General features: G+C 44.6%; 4 protein-coding genes across 4 annotated transcripts; 1 reads left to right on the forward strand and 3 right to left on the reverse strand.

Moving 5' to 3' along the window:
- Positions 1-7,072: 7,072 nt before the first annotated feature.
- LOC9629282 (CO(2)-response secreted protease) lies at positions 7,073-10,709 on the reverse strand. Its single transcript, XM_024661295.1, has 11 exons — positions 10,555-10,709; positions 10,261-10,420; positions 9,802-9,989; positions 9,495-9,583; positions 9,290-9,442; positions 9,123-9,243; positions 8,582-9,074; positions 8,136-8,341; positions 7,958-8,072; positions 7,697-7,907; positions 7,073-7,635 (listed from the first exon to the last, which is right to left on the reverse strand). Exons 1-11 carry the CDS (start codon positions 10,707-10,709, stop codon positions 7,073-7,075), a joined length of 2,454 nt encoding a protein of 817 aa, XP_024517063.1.
- A 598-nt stretch (positions 10,710-11,307) lies between these two features.
- LOC112341359 (pentatricopeptide repeat-containing protein At4g02750-like) lies at positions 11,308-12,438 on the forward strand. Its single transcript, XM_024661296.1, has 2 exons — positions 11,308-11,682; positions 11,806-12,438. Exons 1-2 carry the CDS (start codon positions 11,308-11,310, stop codon positions 12,436-12,438), a joined length of 1,008 nt encoding a protein of 335 aa, XP_024517064.1.
- Positions 12,439-16,401: 3,963 nt separating this feature from the next.
- Positions 16,402-19,234, reverse strand: LOC9629283 (CO(2)-response secreted protease). Its single transcript, XM_024661298.1, has 9 exons — positions 19,163-19,234; positions 19,004-19,104; positions 18,856-18,944; positions 18,650-18,802; positions 18,483-18,603; positions 17,915-18,434; positions 17,444-17,674; positions 17,029-17,239; positions 16,402-16,967 (listed from the first exon to the last, which is right to left on the reverse strand). The coding sequence occupies exons 1-9, from the start codon at positions 19,232-19,234 to the stop codon at positions 16,402-16,404; spliced, it is 2,064 nt and encodes a 687-aa protein (XP_024517066.1).
- A 189-nt stretch (positions 19,235-19,423) lies between these two features.
- Positions 19,424-23,730, reverse strand: LOC112341319 (death-inducer obliterator 1-like). The gene is made up of 7 exons (XM_024661222.1): positions 23,440-23,730; positions 22,963-23,323; positions 22,856-22,894; positions 21,240-22,798; positions 20,955-21,078; positions 20,819-20,875; positions 19,424-20,746 (listed from the first exon to the last, which is right to left on the reverse strand). Exons 2-7 carry the CDS (start codon positions 22,963-22,965, stop codon positions 19,505-19,507), a joined length of 3,024 nt encoding a protein of 1,007 aa, XP_024516990.1. The 5' UTR covers positions 22,966-23,323; positions 23,440-23,730; the 3' UTR covers positions 19,424-19,504.
- Between the last annotated feature and the right edge of the window lie 68 nt (positions 23,731-23,798).

Below are 23,798 nucleotides of genomic sequence, written 5' to 3' on the forward strand. Positions count from 1 at the left end.
TATATATGTATATATATATATATATAAATAGTACTGTTTAGTAAACAATATTTAGTCTTTTAATTAAAAAGGAAGAAAAATATACTCTAACTTTATAATGTCTATATTTGATGGTCACATAACTCAATTTTATTTTTCATTTGAATACCTTAAAAAGCCCATATAAATGAATTTCATCATAGTTTTATTCTAGAACCGGATATATATAGTAATCTTGAAAATTACAATAAATCACATATTTTCAAGGTCATTAGTGTATATGTAAAATTCATAACTCTAATGAATTATTAAATTTTGTGAGTGCATGGAATATGGAAAGGGAATACAGAAATGTGCATATCAATTAGCCCAAAAACCCTAGCTTATATACAGGAGCGAGTGGTTCGGATTGAAACCAATCCAACGGCTACCAAAATCCTACTATGCTAATATTAGTATACGGCATCATAGCCGTACACTTGGCCCTCACATCATCCCCTCCTCTCGGAATAATGGAAGGCCGTCAGGGTTCTCTTGTAGATAGGCCGGGATCTGGAGGAACGTCAGGAGGAGGCATCGGCAGATCTGTAGACGGTATTAACTGCTTCTGATCCCTTTGTATGAAGCGTTTTAACCGCTGTACTGCACAATCTCCGGAGGATCGGCCTGCTGAACGTCATGCCGAACCTCATAAACTTGTTCCAACTTGCCGCAACACCCGATATGGTCCTTTCCACTGCGCAAGAAGCCCCTTAGATAAACCACGTACCGTAAGATGGGGAAAACGGACTAACACCAAATCATCCACTTTGTACTCCGCAGGTGGATGATGATGGGAATTGTAGCGCCGTTGTTGTCCCACCTGTATGCGGCCTAAGTGTTCAGCAGACTCTGCTCGGACAAGTGGAAGAATGCTTGTCAAATATTGATCCCATGACCTAGCATCAGAAGCTCGTGGCAATCGCGAAGGTAAACCCAGCTCTATTGGTAATATTGGATCATGACCATATAGAAGTTTATATGGTGAAGCACCAACAGAACTCTGCACCCCTGTGACATAGGCATACCGAAGAGACGGCAAATAACCATCCCAATCCGAATGCTGAAAGTTCATATACTTCGCAATCATCCCTTTGAATGTCCGAACGAGCCGTTCCACCAGACTGTCTGATTGTGGATGATAAGCACTCGTAAAAGTGTGGCGTATCCCCAACCGAGATGTCAAAACATGAAATACCTCAGCCATAAATGCAGGACCATTATCCGAAAGAATCCGCTCTGGACAAGAATGCTGGAACACCACTCGATTGAGGAGGAAGTATCCAACAGCAATTGCAGAGGCACTAGCAAGAGCACCAACTTCCACCCAACGAGTCAAGTAGTCAGAAGCAATAATAACATACTCATTGCCAGCAGTCGATCATGGAAAAGGTCCCATAAGATCAAATGCTACCAACTCAAACGGACGGGAAACTGCAATTGACTCCAACCGTCCTTCCACAGCACAAGGGGGAGTATTACGAACTTGGCACCAAATGCAGCTATGCACATACCGGATAATATCACGTCGCATCTCTGGCCAATAGAAAGACCTGCGCAGTTTCTCGGTGATACGACGGTGTCCCATATGCCCACCTAGAACAGGAGAATCATGGTAGACATGGAGAAACCGCGGAATAAACACTGAAGGCACCACCAGCCATAAATGATCATCAGGATCTGTCCCCACAAAATAAAGAAGGCCATCTTCAAGGCGATATTGAGAATGTAAATGCCGGAAAGGCAAGTCATCAGCAAGTGATGCAGGATTCTCAAACCCATCTCGAAGCCTTTGAATCCACGGCTCAATTTTTTGAGCCTCACAAACCTCATCAAGAGAAGGTAGATCTTGCTCTGCGCCCTGTGGACACTGAACGTCAAGGACAGCAACCGCTGACGGCATAGAATCCTCATCTAGAAAATCCACAGATGTTGGAACAACAGGTTCATCAGAAACATGAGAAGTGAGTGGAGAAGGAAGAGGAGCTCGAGAAAAGGCATCAGCATCAGCCATAGAACTCCCTGGGCGATGAACAACATCGAAATCATATATCTGAAGCTTCAAAGCCCATCGAGCCGTACGACCAACCAGGTTCTTCCACTTCAATAATGAAGTAACAGCAGCATGGTCACCTTCAAGTAACGTCCGAGAACCATGTAGATATGCATGAAGTTTCTCGAAACCCCAGACTGCTGCTAAACACTCCTTCTCTGTCGTAGAGTAGTTCATCTCTGCTGGTTGTAATGTACGGCTTATGTATGCAATGGGATGGCACTGACCAGGCACACTCAAGCTCTCTTGCATCAACACACCTCCAAGACCAATGTTAGAAGCATTCACGCGCAAAATAAAAGGTCGAGTGTAGTCAGGATATGCCAAAACCGGAGGAGTCGTCAATAGCTCTTTGAGATTCACGAACGCCTGCTCACAATCCGGAGACCAGATGAAAGATGACGTTGATGACTTCAACAATGCTCGCAATGGTGTAGTGCGATCGGAAAGATGATCCACAAAACGATTGAGATACTGCACGTTACCCAAAAAACGCTGCACATCATTCACACACTTCGAAGTAGGGAACTTTAGAACAGCCACAAGTTTGTCAGGATCAACTTGCAAACCCTCACGAGAAATACGGTACCCAAGATAAGTTGTGTCCTTGGACCCAAACACGCACTTTGACCGCTTCAATTTTAAACCAACGTCGCGTAGCCGATCCAACACTTTACAAACATCACAAACGTGCTCCTCCCACGTCCCCTCCGAGTGGATCAAGACATCATCAATGAAGTCAGCCGTCACCTCCGGCATATCGCAAAGAACCTCGTCCATCATCCGCTGAAAAGTTACTGGAGCATTGTTCAAACCAAACGGCATCACCAAGAACTCATACAAACCAAATGGTGTACGAAAAGCAGTCTTAGGAATATCTTCTTCGGCCATCGGTACTTGCCAATACCCAGAAGCAAGATCTAGCTTGGTGAACCAACGACTTCGCCCCAGACGATCCAAGAGATCAGCAGTGTGAGGAAGAGGGTACACGTCCGGGATCGTCACTTCATTTAACGGACGATAGTCGATACAGAAATGAATACTCCCATCAGGCTTCGTCACAAGATGAGGTTCACATGCCCAAGGACTCCGCGACTTTCAAATAACACCCTTCTCCAACATCTCCTTGACGTTTGCATGTAAAATCTTGATCTCCTTGGGTGACCGACAACGAACAGGAACCTTGATTGGACAAGCATCCCCGGTTGGAATGGGATGACGTGTGGCAATCTTGGCCCCAGATGATAGGTCAAATTCAAAGAGATCAGAATACTCCTTCATGAGCTGGTCAACAGCTGCAACACAAAAATCATCGGAGGGATCGGAAAAGGGAAGAGCAGAACAAGATGGAAACACAAGAGGAAATAGTGGGGGAACAAAAGTAATGGAAGCAGAGGTAAAAGTAGAGGGACGAAGAGGTACGGAAGTGAGAGGAATGAATGAAACATAAGGAAGTATGAGACAAAGGGGAGAAGCCTCAAAGTCACACTTGGCATGATTGTGCTGCAACCAATCCATACCAAGAATGAGGTCAAAAGCTTGACTCAGCACCACCCGCAACGACTGCAACTCAAGCTCGAGATCGCCCACGCGCACAACCAGGTCCGCCTCATCTCGTGCACATGCATGTGTACGGCCGTTGTCATAAAGAATGAAAACTGGATCCACCGCACGACGCAAGTGCAGACAACAACGTGTGGCAACAGGTCGAGCAATAGAAGATAAACTCGAACCTGTATCAACCAACACGGAGAGAAGAATAGGAGACCTCTTGTTAAAAAAACGAGCTTGGAAAGTAAACACTGGATGAACCGGTGCCGAGTGAACCCCTTGATGATACTCCCGAAAGAAAGATGGAGGGGTCACTAACTTATTCGCACAAGGTCCCTCCATTACTCATGCGACTCCTTGTTTCCCGAATGCACCTCGGTATCCAAACTTTCCACCGCAGCAGCACCAACGGGACGTTGCTGATGCCAAGGTCTCCACCTAGGAAATGGAGGTCGCCAATCCGGAAAGCACCGACAATGCCGATAAGTATGACCAACTTCATCACACGCCCAGCAACGAACATCACGGCTACGACCACGTCCTCGCCCTTGTCCTTGGACTCGAGTAGCAGCAACATCAACCTCCATGGGAACAGGACCATCACTCATAGGAAGTGGAGCTGAAGGACGTGTAGCAAGAAGTGGAAGAGGCGACGTCTCATAACGTTGTGCCAAGCGAAGAGCATCGTCAAGAGTGGCAGGAGCAAGTGCATGCACAAGTCCGACAAGATCTTGACGAAGTGCTGGCCACAACATTCCTAGCTTGATCCGCTCCGACATATTTAGCTCCGCACGAAGCAAAAGACTTCGGAAACAAACACAAAATTGCATCACCGACTCAGATGGCCCTTGTTGAAGACGATGCAATTGTTGGAAGGCATCATCACAATCGTCGGCATGTCCGAAGGCACGTTTGAAGACGTCCGGAAGAACACTCCAATCGCCACGAGTGACTGCGCTCAATCCATTGTACCACTGCAGTGCCGTCCCTTGGAGACATGTGGGGAACTCACGCAAACGTCGAGCATCATCCCAAGAATGATATGTGGCAATCACCATGAAGTGATCGAACCAATGGTACACATCATCCCCAGGATTCCCACGAAAGAACTCCGGCCGAATGCGAGGATTGGCACCAAGAGCAGGAGGAGTTGTACCATGTGCTGTGAACGCCACCATCAACTGAGTTTGGTTGTTCAATTGCAAGCGCATAACATCAAGCAATTGAACCAACTGCTACTCTAGAGTCAAAGGAGGAGATTGCGGATCGGCCATGAAGATGAATGAAAAAGAAAGAGCAAAAGAAGAGAAATGACAAAAAGCTGGAAAGGAATGGTAGATCTAGACAATGCAAAAAGCTAGATCTAAACCAAAATCCTGAAAGGAAAGAACAAAAGAAAGGAAATGGAAAAAACTAGATTTAGACAATGCAAAAGCTAAATTTAAATCAAAATCCCAAATCCAAACACTCCCCAGAGACAATCAAAGGTGCCTCTCCACTCCACCAATGTGAGTGCATGGAATATGGAAAGGGAATACAAAAATGTGCATATCAATTAGCCCAAAAACATTATTTTATATACAGGAGCGACTGGTTCGGATTGAAACCAATTCGACGGCTACTAAAATCCCATTACGCTAATATTAGTATACGGCATCATAGCCGTACACTTGGCCCTGACAATTTTTTTCTTTTATAAATTTAAAATATTTAATTAAAATATTAAGGTATTATTATTATATATTTTACAAAAATAGAAAAATAACCTCAAAGATATGATATAAGTATAATATATATAATCTATATAAGCTGGAAAGTTAAATGAGCTCTTTAAAATATCACTAGTAGGAACTTAATAAATAAAAAATATTTATGTAAAATAACTTTTATAATTTTTAATAAATAGGTATGAATTGCTTATGCAACCAGTTTAAACAGCTAAAAACCTTTAAAACAATGATGATAATCATAAAGTGGTTAGTACACTAAGTTAAAGTATTGCAATTAATTAAACACTAGGTTAGAGCATCATAATATGTTGAGATATACTAGAGGCAGTAAATTGTAGTAAATTTAAATAAAGATACTTCCCACTTTTGATTTCTTATAAAGTTAAAGTTTTAAAAGAAAATTAAAAAAACATTATATGAAGTTTACATAAAAATTAGCATATGTATTAATACTAAAAAAATCACTTATATTTAAGAAAAATAATAAAAGTATTAGAATGAGATTTTAGAAAAATATTTAATTTTTTTAATTTTATATGGGTTGTAAGATAAACCTAGAATATGGTTGGATATTCTGGGATATTTTACCATCTAATAGTTAATATTTATTTAAATTAATCTTTTACTTATAAACATATTTATAATTTATAAACACTTCCTAGTATATTCTACTTTATTCTACCATTGAAAGTTGTAATAAAATTAGAATGAAATTTATGTAAGTAACTATCTTAATTAATAGTGTTTAAATTTATAAATAAGTTAATTATTGATTATATTATCATTAAAAATTAATAAATAAACAAGCAAGTTGCTTGTATGTAAATCTACTTGTACCTGAATAGCTTAAGGTACACAAGCTTTCATTCATTTTTGGTTTGAAAGTTCTAGAGGTTTTGTAACTTTCCTACAGCAAGCTATAATACAAGCTCCAAATAAGAAACTTTTACTTGAGGATTCTTTACATCCGGATCTGGTCTGCATCATGGAAAGCCATCAATTTACTCTGGAACTTCCCTCACACCTGTGCTGCTCAAATCCAGGCATCTGAGTTGGAGCCATCAAGTCGGCTCTTGGTACCAAAGACTATTCAACACTAGCTCTGGGGAGTTATGGATATTGCCACGCTTAAGTAAGCTTACTTCCATGTTAAAATCTCAATGTTTCATCTACACAAACCCCTAGGTGTTTGGCCCGCATCCAAGAGCATAACGAGCGGACAAAGGAAGAATCAAGTAGCAAATTAGTGACGGCTCCATCATAGTGAAAAGCCATTGAAGCAAAGGATTCTTTGCCCAAGGTGGGGATGAAGAGGACTAACTTAGTATATAAGATCAGGCGTTGGCATAGAGTTCTCGTCTCTCTCATTGAGTTACAGATCAACCCCAAGCACAAGCCATCGAACAGTGCTGGGATCTTATGTTTTGTTGCTACAATTTGACAGGAAATTCTCAAGCATGGTGTTGTACCGTGGACTAGAAATGCTCAGAGCAAACCCCAATGCAGTGAATTTGATCAATCGAAAGCTCTTTTATCCAACACCTCGATAAGATCCACTTTGGGGAGCTAAACGAATGTTTTGTAGAAAGTTTGGGTACTGCATTATTATGCCGAAAGAGGGCATCTTGGAAATGAAAGGGATTGAAGCTTGACGCATTGTTTTGCCGCCAAATCTTGTGACCTGGAACATTCTTATCATGTCGTCTGCCATCTCTTCAACTCAGTTCAAGCCAAGAATAAAAACACTTCTGACCGAGTGCTTCTCACTCTTCCATGTCAGTGTTCCATAGCCCCATAGCACCGTTTGTGGGAACTTGGATGAATCAACTGTGAACTGGATCTGGAAACTTAGAACCTGGAACACGGATTTAAACCTGAGCTGTGGAGGAAACACCGCGACAGTCACTCCCGCCGGAGCTTCTACTGAAATGTTGTAGACCGACTTGCCAGCTCCAACGTTGGTAACTTTCCTGTTCACCACCGCTTTGGTGGAATTTGGCCCGCCAAACTGAGCGATGGGAACCGCGATGGATGGATAGTTCAACTCCACGTAGGAGTCCAGGGGTGCACAAGATAAGTTCTTTCCAGTCATGAGCTCCAGCTGATCCCTTGTGTAGTTCATCGTGCATAAAAACTTCGTGTACTCATCCGGAGATATGTCGTAGACCAGGCCAGGACTAAGAGCTGCGACTGGATCAATCTGTCCGGCTCCCATCACAAATGGTGAAGCTTCTTCCCCATTGTGGTCTTTGATTGGGCTCTTTGTGTTGTCCAGGAAGCGTGCTACAAACACCAAACAAACGATCAAAGAGGGAAAACTAGTTGTTTTTGTTCTCTTTGGTACCTGTTGTCATGAGAGCCGACTTGATGGCTGCTGGACTCCAACTCGGGTGCCTGGATTTGACAAAGGCCGCGGCAGCACTGGCGTGAGGACACCCCATGGAAGTTCCAGAGATTATGTTGAAGTCGGTGTACATTGGCTTGCCATAATAGTTGATGGGCTGCTCGGGACTCCATGCAGCCAGTATGTCCACACCAGGAGCAACGAGATCGGGCTGTAAAGATAGAGTCCTAGTTTATATTAGTAAGACTCTCCTCCAGATACCTTAAGAATGCCATCGTTGGTAATATCAGGTCCCCTCGATGAGAAATCCGCAATGATTGGGGCTGGAGTGGTTTGTATGATCGTATGTGCTGGAGAGATGGTCGCTGTAGTATTCCTTGAGAAAAGTTTAAAAGACGTCAAGAAGTCTCAAACCAAAAATGCATGAAAGCTTGTGTACCTCGAGTTCTTCAGGTAGGCATTAATCTCGTCCAAGGCGCTCCCAGTGACAGCAGCTCCAGCAAGATCAAGGAAGGACACTGCCTCTGTCGTATTTTCAATCGCCAAAATTACTCCAGAGGCACCAAGTTCTTTAAGATGTCGCTGGATGGCCCAGGATGATGCAACGCCCGGACTGTAATTGCACAAGACAATCTTTCCCTTGACCTTCTTCCCATCCAAAGAACGTCCTGCACATAGGCTTAATGCCAAGTATGTTTTAGTGATAAGCTTTCATTCAGCTGAAACAGTGTTAGTTTTATCACCTGGCCTGTCCTATTCGATCAGATCTAGAAGAAGCATCACCACCCAAAATAAGCGCTGATATATCAGCCCGCCTGGGATTCATTGCTATTCCCTGTTATATATACATGAGAAAGGAAAAATTCACGAAAAACAATCAAGTACCTGAATGGTTTTAGAGTTTCCAAGGTTGATGTCGACCGAGAACTTCCTGTCGATAGTGCTTGCTCCCACTGTCAAAATCCATGGAGCCGAGTTCTCGATGGTTTGGAGGCCTGGACCTCCATTTCCAGCAGAACATGATACAAAAATTCCCTTCTGCATTGCATGGAAAGCACCAATGGATATGGAATCCCCGTCATCTAAACCCAGCGATAACGAGACAATATCTACACCGTCGTGAATTGCGTCGTCGAATGCTGCGAGAACGTTGTCACCGTCACATACTGGCGTGCAAATCCTGTAGATCGCAAGCCTTGCGGATGGATGGCCCCCTCGAGCAACTCCTTTTCCAAGAGTTGTTAAAAAAGTGGCGTCTTTTACCAGGCTTCCAGCGATGGTGGAGGCCGTGTGAGTTCCATGCCCTTGTTGGTCCCGAGCGTTTTGATAACGGCTCCGCACGTCCGAGTGTCCATAAGATCGAGCTCCTACAATTTTCCTGAAACAAATCACAATGCTTGAGAGATGAACCCAAGAGTGATCTTACTTGTTGCAGTGGATCGTGTGTGAATGATTGGTGATTTTGGAATTGTCACATACTCCTTTCCATCTCTTTGGCACCGGGCCCATCCCAGCGTCGTCGAAGCTCTTGGACTCCGGCCAAACACCTGGAAGTGGATAATTAACTCGGAAGTAAGCTTTTTCCATGATTACCAGTATCCAGGACTCCCACAATGACATCCGATCCGGAGCTAGAGTTGATTTGAATGTGCGGACCACCAGAAAAGCTGTCGAGAAAATCCCAGGAGCGTGTTGTGTGGAGACTGAGTTTTTTGGAACGGAAAACCTTAACCACGCCAGGAAGCTCTGATAAACCACACGTCAAAACTCGTGACGAAAGCTTCAAAGAGAGGCATACTTGCAATGGAGTCGGCTTCGGCTTCAGTCAAGAAGGCGGAGAAGCCATTGAAACCGTGCTTGTAGCTGTGAACCAGCGACGATTCCTTGCTAAACATCAAACACAGTGAGGAGAGAAGAAAAATTGTTGCAAGAGGATTGTTTCGTACCTCCCCTTGACAGAGGCAAGAATTTGGTGATGAGACGATGTCACAGCCTCCGGTTTAGAGCTCCCAGTGTGCCCCAAGTAGACAATGTATTTGCTAACAGGCTGCCAAAAACACCCAACTTCTTAGAAATCTATCAAGCCGGAGAAAGGAAAAGATCACCTCGTTGGTTGCGGCAGCAGCAAGAACAGCAAGAGCAGCAAGCGAGAAAAAGACTCGCTCCATCCCAAGCATCGCTCCAGGGAAATCTTCTCCCCATGCGGCTCCATTTTAAAGGCTAAAGCGCGGGCGGAAGCTCCAACCACGGGCAAAGGCCACTCCGCCAGCCGATCAATAAGTCTCGTCCATTTCTATCGGATCACGCATCATATCACCAAAATCCAAAGAAAGAACCTCGCACGCATCATTCCCGCCAAATGCAGGCAACTTAAAACACTAAACCCCAGCTAGGGCTTTGTTTTACCGCATTAAAACAAAGACTAGACTTACAAGGAGTGTTAAATCACTCGCTCTCTCTCTCGTGTCTAGCTAGCTTCTATGACGCCTTTGCTGTGAAGGGGCCGCAACGCTAGCCTTCTTATAATGCAACGTTTTTTGATGAGCAGCTTGATTAGGATGTACCCACTGTCCATAAGAAGAATTAGCAGCTGCGGTTCCACCACCACCACCACCACCACCACCACCGCCACTACCAGCGACACTACTAGCAGAAGGCGGTGGCGGAGGCCCTGGCGGTAGAGGTGGCCGCAAGACTGGAAATCCTCCGCCTGGATTCGACGAGCTATCCTCGACGATGGCTTACAAGAGCAGGGATTAAGCTTCTTTGCGAGTGGAAGCCGAGTCTCTCTAGCAGTGAAAGCGGATCTTGTGATTGATCCACGAAAATCCAGCAAAGAGAAAAGGTCGAGAACTTACACGATGGCAAATGGTGGAGAGAAATCCCAGTGGAAGCCAACGCCTCCTGTGTGCTGCATGAAAGCTGCCATGTATCGCCATCGATCGAGGAGACTGGACCCTTGAATCCTCTGGTTCACCCAGCGATGCCCACATTCCATCCCATCCACTGTCATCCTCGATCAGGGCTGGATCCTGCAAGCCCTGGCGCGGTGGTGCGCCAGAGATCCCCGAGACATTGATAGCATAGCTTAAACCCTGGATGGAAGCTTTACATGGTTGCCAAGAACATCTTTCGCCGGGATGATCACTTGGAATCATACGCTTGTCTCGTCAGGTGCTGTGGTAACGCGAAAGATCTGAGCGATGCTCGCAAGATCCACGCTTTGATCGAAGGAACCCATTACAAGAACAACGTCTACATTGCGAATCTCCTCGTCCAAATGTATGGCAAATGCGGGAGCTCTGGCGATGCACGCAGCGTGTTTGATTCCATTCTCACCGCCAACTCCTTTTCGTGGACAATCCTGCTCCAAGCCCACATTCACAACCAGCAGCTCCACGAGGCCAAGCGCGTTTTCGATTCCATGCCCGGGAAGAATGTAGTGACTTGGAATGCGCTTCTTTCGGCAAATGCCAACAGCGGGCAAGTTCATGAAGCGAGGCTTGTTTTCGATCGAATTCCAGAGTGGGACGTTTTTTCGTATGAATGCTATTGTCACTGGGTTTGCGAAAGCTGGAATGATCAGCCAGGCTAGAAACAAATTCGAAAACATGCCTGAGAGAGACTCTGTGTCGTGGAATGTGATTATTTCGGCATATGCTCAAGCTGGAGATTTTCTTGAAGCAAAGAAGCTGTTTGATAGAATGGAACGAGATCATGATTCTCACAAAAGACTGAGCAATCCAGTCCCATGGAACTCTATGATCGTTGCGCATGCTCAGTGCGGAGATCTTGATGGAGCACGAAAGTTCTTTGCGAGGATGGCGCAGAGAGATTGCGTGTCGTGGGCAACACTTATCAACTCTTTTGCGCAGCATGGCTGCACTAATCTAGCAAGAGACACATATGAGAGAATGCCACAGCACGATGTTATAGCGTGGACTGGAATGCTCCGAGCAAACTCCCAGTGCGGTGAAATCGATCAAGTACACAATTTCTTTGATTCAATGCCTCAAAGAAACCTTGTGTCGTGGACACTTTTCCTAGCAGCACTTTGAAATCAAGATAATCTTGCAAAAGATAGAAGAGTGTTTGATCTGATGCCCCAGAGAGACAGCGTTCCTTGGAATGTTATGATCACTGCATATGCCCAACGAGGGCATGTAAACGAAGCAAAGTACTTTTTTGACAGTGTAGAAGTTCCAAACGTTATCACGTGGAATTGCATGATCGGAGCGTATGGGCAAAATGGACACTTAGACGATGCTTGGGCATTGTTTAAACGCTGTTTACAGCCAAACATAGTGACCTGGAACGTTCTTATCGTGTCGTTTGCCCAGAATCTACATTGTGCTGAGTCCATTCATCTCTTTGACGTCTTGAATCTGGAAGGATTCAAGCCAGACGAGCTGAGTTTCATGGGCCTTTTGATTGCTTGCTGCCACCTTGGGCTGGTAATTGCTGCTAGAGATACCTTGGCTTCAATGGTTTTTGACTACGATATAAGCCCTGAGCGAGATCACTACTGCTGCTTGATCGGTGTTCTTGCGGGAGCTGGGCTCTTGGATGATGCTGAGGATCTCATCAACACAATGCCATTTCTTCCAGATGTTTCCAACTGGGGATGCTTCGTGAGTGCCTGTAAGATCCACTCTGTTGGAGTGGATAGGAGTGTTGGTGCTGCTTGCAATGCCATCGCGATGGATCCTAAAAACTCAGCGCCATACAACAATTTTTACTGATGAGTGGTTAAACTAGCATTTTGGTATATTTAAATTTTTTGTGAAGCTTTTTTCAATCTAACTCTCTCGAAAGTTGTTATACCAGAATATTTTACTGCTCCTGTAGTGTTGGAGCTCTGTTTCAAGGAATTCTTTACCTGCTCCAAATACTTCAAAACCACTTCTAAAACGAGCTCTTTTATAGTTAATTAAATCATTAATAATTAATTAATTATATTTAGGGTTTAAGGTCTATTCAAGAGCACAACATGGAGAAGAAATGAAGTGTTATATTGCCCAAATAGATTCTATATGATTTTGAAATTGTGTATTCGAATAGTAGAATTTCAAGTCTGCAGCAAATGGATATTGCTAGTCCACACAACAAGTGCAAACTAAACCAGTTAGGAAGCGATAGTGGTGGATAGTGTGGTAGTACCAGCTGCTGTCTTCCAAGTCATAAACCATCTTCGTTGTGCAGCTGATTCATGCAGAAGTAGCATGCACCTGTGGAGATGAAGAACCTATCACCACCCGGCTGTTGGACACTATGGCAGTACATTGGATGTGAATCAAGCTCCTACCACTCTGATCCTGGTCCTCGTCCCAAACCAAGAGTTTGATTATGTCATCTTTATAATCCTATACAACCTGCCCTTGTACCAGCGGAAGCAAACCAACATCTGGAGTACTGTTGGAATTGGAATGGCTTTGCACAAATTGAGCCTTACATTGTATCTTTTCTGCATCATATACATCTTTCCAAGCTCTGAAATCGTGACAAGCTGGGGGTCATGGTCCTTGTTAGGAAGTGGTTGCCATGAATTTGTGAGGGAGAAGTAGACCTTGTGCTTGCAAACCACATATAGAGTTAATCCATAATAAGTTCCATTGAGTGGGAGGATCCTTGAGCTAAAATAAGACGTGAGACAAGTGATCCATATGGCTTGTTCTCCGTCGCAAAGACTCCAAGCAAGGACGTGATCCTCTTCACCTCAAGTATATAATAAAGAAAAAATTAGGTTCATACTTTTAGTTACTACGAAAGCATGACAAACCCATCTTTAGCTGTGTGGCATGCTAAAGCAAGAGTTAAGACCCAACTATTCTGGGCACTTAAATACCTGTGTATGCACGAACATCTCTATAGGAGACTGTTTTCAACTTGAAGGATGAGAACACCCCCTATACTGTGAACCAGAAAAAAATCTCTTTCTTTGTTCACAACCTTGTGACCTTTTCCTTGAGACCACCATGCTCGTCCCATTGTCCTATGAGCACTACCATATACTCTAGACCATCATATCCATGAGTTGCAAGGCCATGCCAAGGATATTTCTTTGCTCATCACCTAGTGAATAACAACAGCAGTAATTTCTGTACCTCTTGTAGAATTTCTGCTATGTTGAATTATAACTTACTTTATAAACTAATACAGAAAAGCTGATATAGATGGCAAATAGCCCTAAATAGCCTTTAGGGCTGATCCTTTACAAACGAGACTTTTGAAAGCAAATTGAAACTTTAGCTTTATAACCATCTTGTGTTATTTGAGATATAAGTCATTTTTAGACTGTGCTTTCAATGTGAGAGTCAACACTTTCTTTCTAACTATTGAATTTTTTTTTTAGAATTCAAACGTACTAGATTACCTAACAAAATACTCAAAGCTCTCAAAGCATAGGCAAACTTATTATTGAGCATTTAGCTGGCAGATATTTGATACAAAATTAAAAGAAGAGCATAATTATTTCATTGGTTATATGATTTACTTAGTTGTAAATTGATTTTTCATTACTTTAAAGAAAAAGGACTTTTAGGATTGTGGTAGTAATGAAAGTATATTTCTCTGAACAACTAATTTTGAGGATTGTATTTATTAGTTATGATAAAAATGAGAGACTAATAAGGACAAAAAAGCTTTTAGTTTCCTACACCACCTTAACTAATTAATTAACTTTTGATCCTGTTTAGTATATATAGTACAGTTTTAGTATATAGTTCGCCCATATATATATATATATATAGTACTGTTTAGTAAACAATATTTAGTCTTTTAATTAAAAAGGAAGAAAAATAAACTCTAACTTTATAATGTCTATATTTGATGGTCACATAACTCAATTTTATTTTTCATTTGAATACCTTAAAAAGCCCATATAAATGAATTTCATCATAGTTTTATTCTAGAACTGGATATATATAGTAATCTTGAAAATTACAATAAATCACATATTTTCAAGGTCATTAGTGTATATGTAAAATTCATAACTCTAGTTAATTATTAAATTTCTTTCTTTTATAAATTTAAATATTTAATTAAAATATTAAGGTATTATTATTATATATTTTACAAAAATAGAAAAATAACCTCAAAGATATGATATAAGTATAATATATATAATCTATATAAACTGGAAAGTTAAATGAGCTCTTTAAAATATCACTAGTAGGAACTTAATAAATAAAAAATATTTTATGTAAAATAACTTTTATAATTTTTAATAAATAAGTAAGAATTGCTTATGCAACCAGTTTGAACAGCTAAAAACCTTTAAAACAATGATGATAATCATAAATTGGTTAGTACACTAAGTTAAAGTATTGCAATTAATTAAAACACTAGGTTAGAGCATCATAATATGTTGAAATATACTAGAGGTAGTAAATTGTAGTAAATTTAAATAAATATACTTCCCACTTTTGATTTCTTATAAAGTTAAAGTTTTAAAAGAAAATTAAAAAATATTATATGAAGTTTACATAAAAATTAGCATATGTATTAATACTAAAAAAATCACTTATATTTAAGAAAAATAATAAAATGATTAGAATGATATTTTAGAAAAATATTTAATTTTTTAATTTTATATGTGTTGTAAGATAAACCTAGAATATGGTTGGATATTCTGGGATATTTTACCATCTAACAGTTAATATTTAATTAAATTAATCTTTTACTTATAAACATATTTATAATTTATAAACACTTCCTAGTATATTCTACTTTATTCTACCATTGAAAGTTGTAATAAAATTAGAATTAAATATATGTAAGTAACTATCTTAATTAATAGTGTTTAAATTTATAAATAAGTCAATTATTGATTATATTATCATTAAAAATTAATAAATAAAGCTTGTATGTAAATCTACTTGTACCTGAATAGCTTAAGAGGTTTTGTAACTTTCCTACAGCAAGCTATAATACAAGCTCCAAATAAGAAACTTTTACTTGAGGATTCTTTACATCCGGATCTGGTCTGCATCATGGAAAGCCATCAATTTACTCTGGAACTTCCCTCACACCTGTGCTGCTCAAATCCAGGCATCCGAGTTGGAGCCATCAAGTCGGCTCTTGGTACCAAAGATTATTCAACACTAGCTCTGGGGAGTTATGGATATTGGCACGCTTAAGTAAGCTTACTTCCATGTTAAAATCTCAATGTTTCATCTACACAAACCTCTAGGTGTTTGGCCCGCATCCAAGAGCATAACGAGCGGACAAAGGAAGAATCAAGTAGCAAATTAGTGACGGCTCCATCATAGTGAAAAGCCATTGAAGCAAAGGATTCTTTGCCCAAGGTGGGGATGAAGAGGACTAACTTAGTATATAAGATCAGGCGTTGGCATAGAGTTCTCGTCTCTCTCATTGAGTTATCAACCCCAAGCACAAGCCATCGAACAGTGCTGGGATCTTATGTTTTGTTGCTACAATTTGACAGGAAATTCTCAAGCATGGTGTTGTACCGTGGACTAGAAATGCTCAGAGCAAACCCCAGTGCAGTGAATTTGATCAATCGAAAGCTCTTTTATTCAACACCTCGATAAGATCCACTTTGAGACCAGGTGGAGTTATACGAGTGTTTTGTAGAAAGTTTAGGTACTGCGTTATTATGCCGAAAGAGGGCATCTTGGAAATGAAAGGGATTGAAACTTGACGCATTGTTTTGCCGCCAAATCTTGTGACCTGGAACATTCTTATCATGTCGTCTGCCACTTGAACTCAGTGCCAAGAATAAAAACACTTCTGACCGAGTGCTTCTCACTCTTCCATGTCAGTGTTCCAGTTTGTGGGAACTTGGATGAATCAACTGTGAATTGGATCTGGAAACTTAGAACCTGGAACACGGATTTAAACCTGAGCTGTGGAGGAAACACCGCGACAGTCACTCCCGCCGGAGCTTCTACTGAAATGTTGTAGACCGACTTGCCAGCTCCAACGTTGGTAACTTTCCTGTTCACCACCGCTTTGGTGGAATTTGGCCCGCCAAACTGAGTGATGGGAACCGCGATGGATGGATAGTTCAACTCCAAGTAGGAGTCCAGGGGTACACAAGATAAGTTCTTTCCAGTCATGAGCTCCAGCTGATCCCTTGTGTAGTTCCTCGTGCATAGAAACATCGTGTATTCATCCGGAGATATGTCGTAGACCAGGCCAGGACTAAGCGCTGCGACTGGATCAATCTGTCCGGCTCCCATCACAAATGGTGAAGCTTCTTCCCCATTGTGGTCTTTGATTGGGCTCTTTGTGTTGTCCAGGAAGCGTGCTACAAACACCAAACAAACGATCAAAGAGGGAAAACTAGTTGTTTTTGTTCTCTTTGGTACCTGTTGTCATGAGAGCCGACTTGATGGCTGCTGGACTCCAACTCGGGTGCCTGGATTTGACAAAGGCCGCGGCAGCACTGGCGTGAGGACACCCCATGGAAGTTCCAGAGATTATGTTGAAGTCGGTGTACATTGGCTTGCCATAATAGTTGATGGGCTGCTCGGGACTCCATGCAGCCAGTATGTCCACACCAGGAGCAACGAGATCGGGCTGTAAAGATAAGACTCCCAGTTTATATTAGTAAGACTCTCCTCCAGATACCTTAAGAATGCCATCGTTGGTAATATCAGGTCCCCTCGATGAGAAATCCGCAATGATTGGGGCTGAAGTGGTTTGTATGATCGTATGTGCTGGAGAGATGGTCGCTGTAGTATTCCTTGAGAAAAGTTTAAAAGACGTCAAGAAGTCTCAAACCAAAAATGCATGAAAGCTTGTGTACCTCGAGTTCTTCAGGTAGGCATTAATCTCGTCCAAGGCGCTCCCAGTGACAGCAGCTCCAGCAAGATCAAGGAAGGACACTGCCTCTGTCGTATTTTCAATCGCCAAAATTACTCCAGAGGCACCAAGTTCTTTAAGATGTCGCTGGATGGCCCAGGATGATGCAACGCCCGGACTGTAATTGCACAAGACAATCTTTCCCTTGACCTTCTTCCCATCCAAAGAACGTCCTGCACATAGGCTTAATGCCAAGTATGTTTTAGTGATAAGCTTTCATTCAGCTGAAACAGTGTTAGTTTTATCACCTGGCCTGTCCTATTCGATCAGATCTAGAAGAAGCATCACCACCCAAAATAAGCGTTGATATATCAGCCCGCCTGGGATTCATTGCTATTCCCTGTTATATATACATGAGAAAGGAAAAATTCACGAAAAACAATCAAGTACCTGAACGGTTTTAGAGTTTCCAAGTGTGATGTCGACCGAGAACTTCCTGTCGATAGTGCTTGCTCCCACTGTCAAAATCCATGGAGCCGAGTTCTCGATGGTTTGGAAGCCTGGACCTCCATTTCCAGCAGAACATGATACAAAAATTCCCTTCTGCATTGCATGTAAAGCACCAATGGATAAAGCACCAATGGGTATGGAATCCCCGTCATATCCGGTGGTATCTTCACCCAGCGATAACGAGAGAATATCTACACCGTCGTGAATTGCGTCGTCGAATGCTGCGAGAATGTTGTCACCCTCACATTCTGGCGTGCAAACCTTGTAGATCGCAAGCCTTGCGGATGGATGGCCCCCTCGAGCAACTCCTTTTCCAAGAGTTGTTAAAAAAGTGGCGTCTGTTACCAGGCTTCCAGCGATGGTGGAGGCCGTGTGAGTTCCATGCCCCTGTTCGTCCCGAGCGTTTTGATAACGGCTCCCCACGTCCGAGTGTCCATAAGATCGAGCTCCTACAATTTTCCTGAAACAAATCACAATGCTTGAGAGATGAACCCAAGAGTGATCTTACTTGTTGCAGTGGATCGTGTGTGAATGATTGGTGATTTTGGAATTGTCACATACTCCTTTCCATCTCTTTGGCACCGGTCCCATCCCAGCGTCGTCGAAGCTCTTGGACTCCGGCCAAACACCTGGAAGTGGATAATTAACTCGGAAGTAAGCTTTTTCCATGATTACCAGTATCCAGGACTCCCACAATGACATCCGATCCGGAGCTAGAGTTGAGTTGAATGTGCGGACCACCAGAAAAGCTGTCGAGAAAATCCCAAGAGCGTGTTGTGTGGAGACTGAGTTTTCTGGAACGGAAAACCTTAACCACGCCAGGAAGCTCTGATAAACCAACACATCAAAACTCGTGACGAAAGCTTCAAGGAGAGGCATACTTGCAATGGAGTCGGCTTCGGCTGCAGTCAAGAAGGCGGAGAAGCCATTGAAACCGTGCTTGTAGCTGTGAACCAGCGACGATTCCTTGCTAAACATCAAACACAGTGAGGAGAAAAGAAAAATTGTTGCAAGAGGATTGTTTCGTACCTCCCCTTGACAGAGGCAAGAATTTGGTGATGAGACGATGTCACAGCCTCCGGTTTAGAGCTCCCAGTGTGCCCCAAGTAGACAATGTATTTGCTAACAGGCTGCCAAAAACACCCAACTTCTTAGAAATCTATCAAGCCGGAGAAAGGAAAAGATCACCTCGTTGGTTGCGGCAGCAGCAAGAACAGCAAGAGCAGCAAGCGAGAAAAAGACTCGCTCCATCCCAAGCATCGCTCCAGGGAAATCGTCTCCCCATGCGGCTCCATTTTAATGGCTAAAGCGCGGGTGGAAGCTCCAACCACGGGCAAAGGCCACTCCGCCATAAGTCTCGTCCATTTCTATCGGATCACGCATCATATCACCAAAATCCAAAGAAAGAACCTCATTCCCGCCAAATAACTTAAACCACTAAACCCGAGCTAGGGCATTGTTTTACCGCATTAAAACAAAGACTAGAGTTACAAAGAGTGTTAAATCACTCGCTCTCTCTCTCGTGTCTAGCTAGCTTCTATGACGCCTTTGCTGTGAAGGGGCCGCAACGCTAGCCTTCTTATAATGCAAAGTTTTTTGATGAGCAGCTTGATTAGGATGTACCCACTGTCCATAAGAAGAATTAGCAGCTGCGGTTCCACCACCACCACCACCACCACCACCACCACCACCGCCACTACCAGCGGCACTACTAGCAGAAGGCGGTGGCGGAGGCCCTGGCGGTAGAGGTGGCCGCAAGACTGGAAATCCTCCGCCTGGATTCGACGAGCTATCCTGCTGCTGCTGGTGATGACTCCCAAGAACTTGGAGAGCTTGTTGCTGCTGCTGGAGATTTCCTCCACCTGCTGTTGGTCTTGGCCACTGCATTCCCAGCCCCTCGGACGTCGTCGTGTAAGCCTCGGCCGGCGGCTGGAGAAATCCCCCCTGAGAGCTCTGATGAAGATGGTGGTGACGAAACGAGGACTCCCCGCCGCCTTGGAGCTGATGGAACGCCTCCAAACCTCCGCCACCACCACCACCACCACCACCTGGCATTGGAATGTATCCCTCGTACTCAAACTCTGGAAGATCGTTGCCATCTTTGCACTGCTGTTGCTGCTGCTGCTGCTGCTGCTGCCAGAAACCCGGTGGCCCCCCATCGTAACCCGGTAACGTCGAACCTGGTAGCACCGCGGTGAGAGCCTGGAGGAGACTGGGATGGAAGCCCGGCGGGAGAAGACCCTCTAGAAACGGAGGAGGAGGAAGGGCCGACTCGGCGATGGTAGCAGCGGGAGTTGGGCTACAAAGGCTCGATTGCTGGTGCCATTCATTTACAGAATGCTGCTTTACAACACTTTGCGATTGAGATGGAGAGACGCTCTTCACCCGGGATGGACTGGGATGCTTAGCAGAGGCGAGAGAGGGGGGAGGAGGAGCAGCGATGGTGGCGGTGGCGGTGGAGGGAGCGGCGGTGGAAGAACTGGACTTGCCTCGGGAGTGCTTACTGCTGGGAGCTCTGGACGAGCCTCTCTTACTCTTTTCGGCGGACGACGGCTTTCTACTCTCGCTCTTGTCGGAGGGATTCTTCCGCCAGACGACGCAGCCCACTAGCACCTCGCTCTTGTCCTTGGGGAGATCGGCGCTGGGTTTTAACCGACCGTTTTCAGTTAAGAATTTCCAGGTTGCCTTTCCAGGGGGGAAGAGATAGAGCTCGTAGCCCGTCCCAGGCTCCACATAGCCCACACGCTCTCCTTTCTCATATTGATCGGCAACCTGTGACAAAACAAAGAGAGCTCCTAAGTGAAGTTCCTTACACACGCAAAAGACACGGGAACTTCTTCGTACCTCTTTGAGAAGCGAAAGCGAAGACGTAGCCATGTCACTCGAGTAAAAAGACATCACCTACGTAACAAAACGCACGCAAGAACAAACATTAAGAAGCTTGACCAACCAACGTAAAGATCTTTCTTTGCAAACATACCGTGACCGCTCTGGATTTCGAGTTACATAGATCCTTGAGAAACTTAGCAAGAGGTCCCAGCTTTACTCTTCCTTTCACTTCAAGCTGCTTCGGCCACGCATCTAACTTCACGTCGTGACGTCCACTGCCAAATCCGAAGGAAACAACACCGTCAATAACCTCGTTGGTGATTGAGATCAAACAAGTCCTAAAAAAGAAAAAAGAACTTCCAGATTCCTCCACGAAGCGTTAGCGACACGAATGCAGAAAAGAAAAGAGAAAACAAACCCGAGTCTCGAGTCTAACCTTCTAAACATCCCGTGCACCGCTGTCGAGCGAGTCCCAGTGAGTTGCAAGCTCCCCTCCCAAAGCTGTAAGTTAAGTGGCTTCTCTTCCCCGTTCATCGGCGATTGCTTTCTCGATGGCGAGCTGCTTTTGTCATTTTGCTTGCGCTCGTTGTCACCTAGCTTCCTTTTCAAACTATTCCCTGCTGTCGTCGTAGCACTGCCACTAGCCTTTTCGTCCGCCTTGGAGCCATCTATCGCTTCCGTAACTTCTTCTCCCTCTTTCTTTACGTCCACGGCCTTTGTGTCTCCTCCAGTAGTACACCCCAAGGACTTCAAAAACCCATCCATAGACATAATTTCGGGCAACCCCTTGAAATCAGACACATCGAGTAGTGGAGGATCACTGCTAGCTTCAAAACTCTCGCCGCCAGCGGCACCACCCTCGTCTGGAATCGTGCCGCCAGTGTCGCTGAGGAGCGGCGGCGCTTCCACCGCTTCTCTCGCCGCTGACACCATCGTAGCATCAGCCGTAGCATCATCAGCCTCCTTAGCGTCGACCATCTCCGCATCTCTTTCCTTTTCGCCATCTACGACTTTCTCGTCTGCCGTTTCTTTCTCCTGAGTTCCCTCCTCTTCTTTCTCCTGAGTTCCCTCTTCTTCTTCTCCCTCTTTCTCTTCTTCATCTTCAGACCTCTCTTGAGCAGCATCTTCACTGGCGCTAGCACTCACGTCCCCACCCTCGACTTCCTTCACCGGAGCAACCGGAGCGTCACTGTCCACCTCCATGATAATCTCCCCCTTGTGGGTCTTCTTCACGATCTTGCTGGGATTCACATCCTCGTCGGTGATCACCACCTTCTGCGCGCGCTCCTCCGCCTTGGCCATCCTCCACTGCGACAGCTCCTTGGACGCGAGCTGCTCGATGGTCATGGAGCAAAGCTGCTCGGGGCTCACCTCACCGACGAACACACGGGCCCTCAGATCTGGGTTGTTCTTGTCCTTGAGATTGAAAACCAGCGACCTCGCCTTCTCCTTGTACTTCCTGTTCACGGCTTTGAAGACCCGCAGCAACTCGATCTCTATGTTCTTGGAAACCAGCTTCGCGTGCTCCGTCACCCTTTCCTCCCACCGAAAGCCCAGCTCGTCACTATCCATCCTCATCCTCTTGCTAGGAGAAGACGACCCCTTGCCACCGAAAACTTGGAGCTTGGAGCGCTTGGCATGCGGGACTAGCGACTCCTCCACCACCATTGGAGCTGCCTCGAAGTCGTGGTGGGAATCCACAACGCCACCACCATTGAGAAACGCCAGGATCTTTTCCTTCGGGTGCTCACCGGCGACCATCTTGAGAGCCTCCGTCAAAGAGTCCCGGAGCTTGCTTCTAATGGCATCGGGTCCCTGTGGAGCGGCGATTTGAGGGTTCTTCTCTGCTACAGTGGAAGAGGGCTTTCTCTCCTGGACGTAGACGGGGACCGTCATCACCGGGTTGGAGAATGGATCCATCATGATGCCGTAAGATTCCCACGGCATCGTCGGCTGCGGCATGCCATAGCCGGGGAACTGCTGGAAATCCTCCATCTACGCGAGAAGAAAACAATCAGACTAATTCTCCAGCCAATGGAGAGAAGGGCTTACCCTCAGAAAAGGCTGATTCTCGTCGCTCGGCATTGCGTCCTGGAAAGAGAACACGCTCGCTCGTAAACCCTACCAAGAACGAATCGATGATTCCATAGCGCACTTACCATTGCGAAGATCTTTGCGGCAGTCAGCCCGCCGCCTCCATTGATTCGCAACGATTCGCGCCCGCAACGTAGCCCCGCGAAGAAAAAGAGGAGGCGGCTATGGCGACGAATCGAGATCACTTAACCCTAACCGTACCCCCGGCAGTGCCGTACCAGATATTTGCCGACTAAACGGAATATCCTATTGCAGAACAAAATATTCGAATACCAGACGGAATATCCATGCGAATCGTCGCGACCCTTGGGAGATTTTGCGCGACATCTAATCAAATCCGCGAGCGATCGATCGATCCGCCATGGCGAAGCGACGGTCGTCCAAGAGATCCGGGGGGAAGCGGGCGCCGGGGCCATACATGCTCTTCTGCAAGGCGAACAGGAAGAAGATCGTCAAGCAGCATCCATCGGCGAGCTTTGGGCAGATTGGGAAACTGCTGGGATCGGCGTGGCACAGCCTCTCGCCCAAGGAGAAGAAGGTACCGTAGAAGATGTGATCACTAATCGAATGGATCCATCCAAGGTCGTCTCGCAAGAGCAGCAACGCAAAATTTCCAGCGAATCGATCATCCAGTGTTGGGGCAATGCAGGCCTACGAGAAGAAAGCTAGGCGTGGGCGGAAGAAAGGCCGCAAATCCAAGCGCTAGAGCTAAGATCATCGATGGGTATCAATGCCGGATCGATGATACCTAGTTCTCTCAAGATCAATTGCCAGATTTCACACTACACACTGAGATCTTCTTGAATCCAACCTCTTTTCGAATATTCGTCTTTTAGTTTATTCTCTTGGAATATTTTGGTGTCCCTGGAATAATACTAAGTTCTAGGTAGAGCTTGGCTCT

The sequence above is a fragment of the Selaginella moellendorffii genome, unplaced genomic scaffold, assembly GCF_000143415.4.
Source record: "Selaginella moellendorffii unplaced genomic scaffold, v1.0 SELMOscaffold_81, whole genome shotgun sequence".
In the NCBI taxonomy this organism is placed as follows: domain Eukaryota; kingdom Viridiplantae; phylum Streptophyta; class Lycopodiopsida; order Selaginellales; family Selaginellaceae; genus Selaginella; species Selaginella moellendorffii.

Bases quoted from the DNA above. Each gene is read 5' to 3' on its own strand.
- LOC9629282 (XM_024661295.1), bottom strand. From the start codon at position 10,709: ATGACAGTGGATGGGATGGAATGTGGGCATCGCTGGGTGAACCAGAGG. The intron at 10,421-10,554 runs GTAAGTTCTCGA...CGTCGAGGATAG, and splicing joins TCTCCACCATTTGCCATCGT to CTCGTCGAATCCAGGCGGAG. The intron at 8,073-8,135 runs GTACACAAGCTT...ACTTTTCTCAAG, and splicing joins GCCTACCTGAAGAACTCGAG to GAATACTACAGCGACCATCT.
- LOC112341359 (XM_024661296.1), top strand. From the start codon at position 11,308: ATGCCTGAGAGAGACTCTGTGTCGTGGAATGTGATTATTTCGGCATAT. The intron at 11,683-11,805 runs GTACACAATTTC...CTGATGCCCCAG, and splicing joins AGTGCGGTGAAATCGATCAA to AGAGACAGCGTTCCTTGGAA.
- LOC9629283 (XM_024661298.1), bottom strand. From the start codon at position 19,234: ATGCTTGGGATGGAGCGAGTCTTTTTCTCGCTTGCTGCTCTTGCTGTT. The intron at 18,435-18,482 runs GTAAGATCACTC...GATTTGTTTCAG, and splicing joins CACACGATCCACTGCAACAA to GAAAATTGTAGGAGCTCGAT. The intron at 17,675-17,914 runs GTACTTGATTGT...GATGGGAAGAAG, and splicing joins GAAACTCTAAAACCGTTCAG to GTCAAGGGAAAGATTGTCTT.
- LOC112341319 (XM_024661222.1), bottom strand. The intron at 21,079-21,239 runs GTTAGACTCGAG...CGGATTTGGCAG, and splicing joins GTGCACGGGATGTTTAGAAG to TGGACGTCACGACGTGAAGT. The intron at 20,876-20,954 runs GTATGTTTGCAA...TTTGTTACGTAG, and splicing joins CGAAATCCAGAGCGGTCACG to GTGATGTCTTTTTACTCGAG.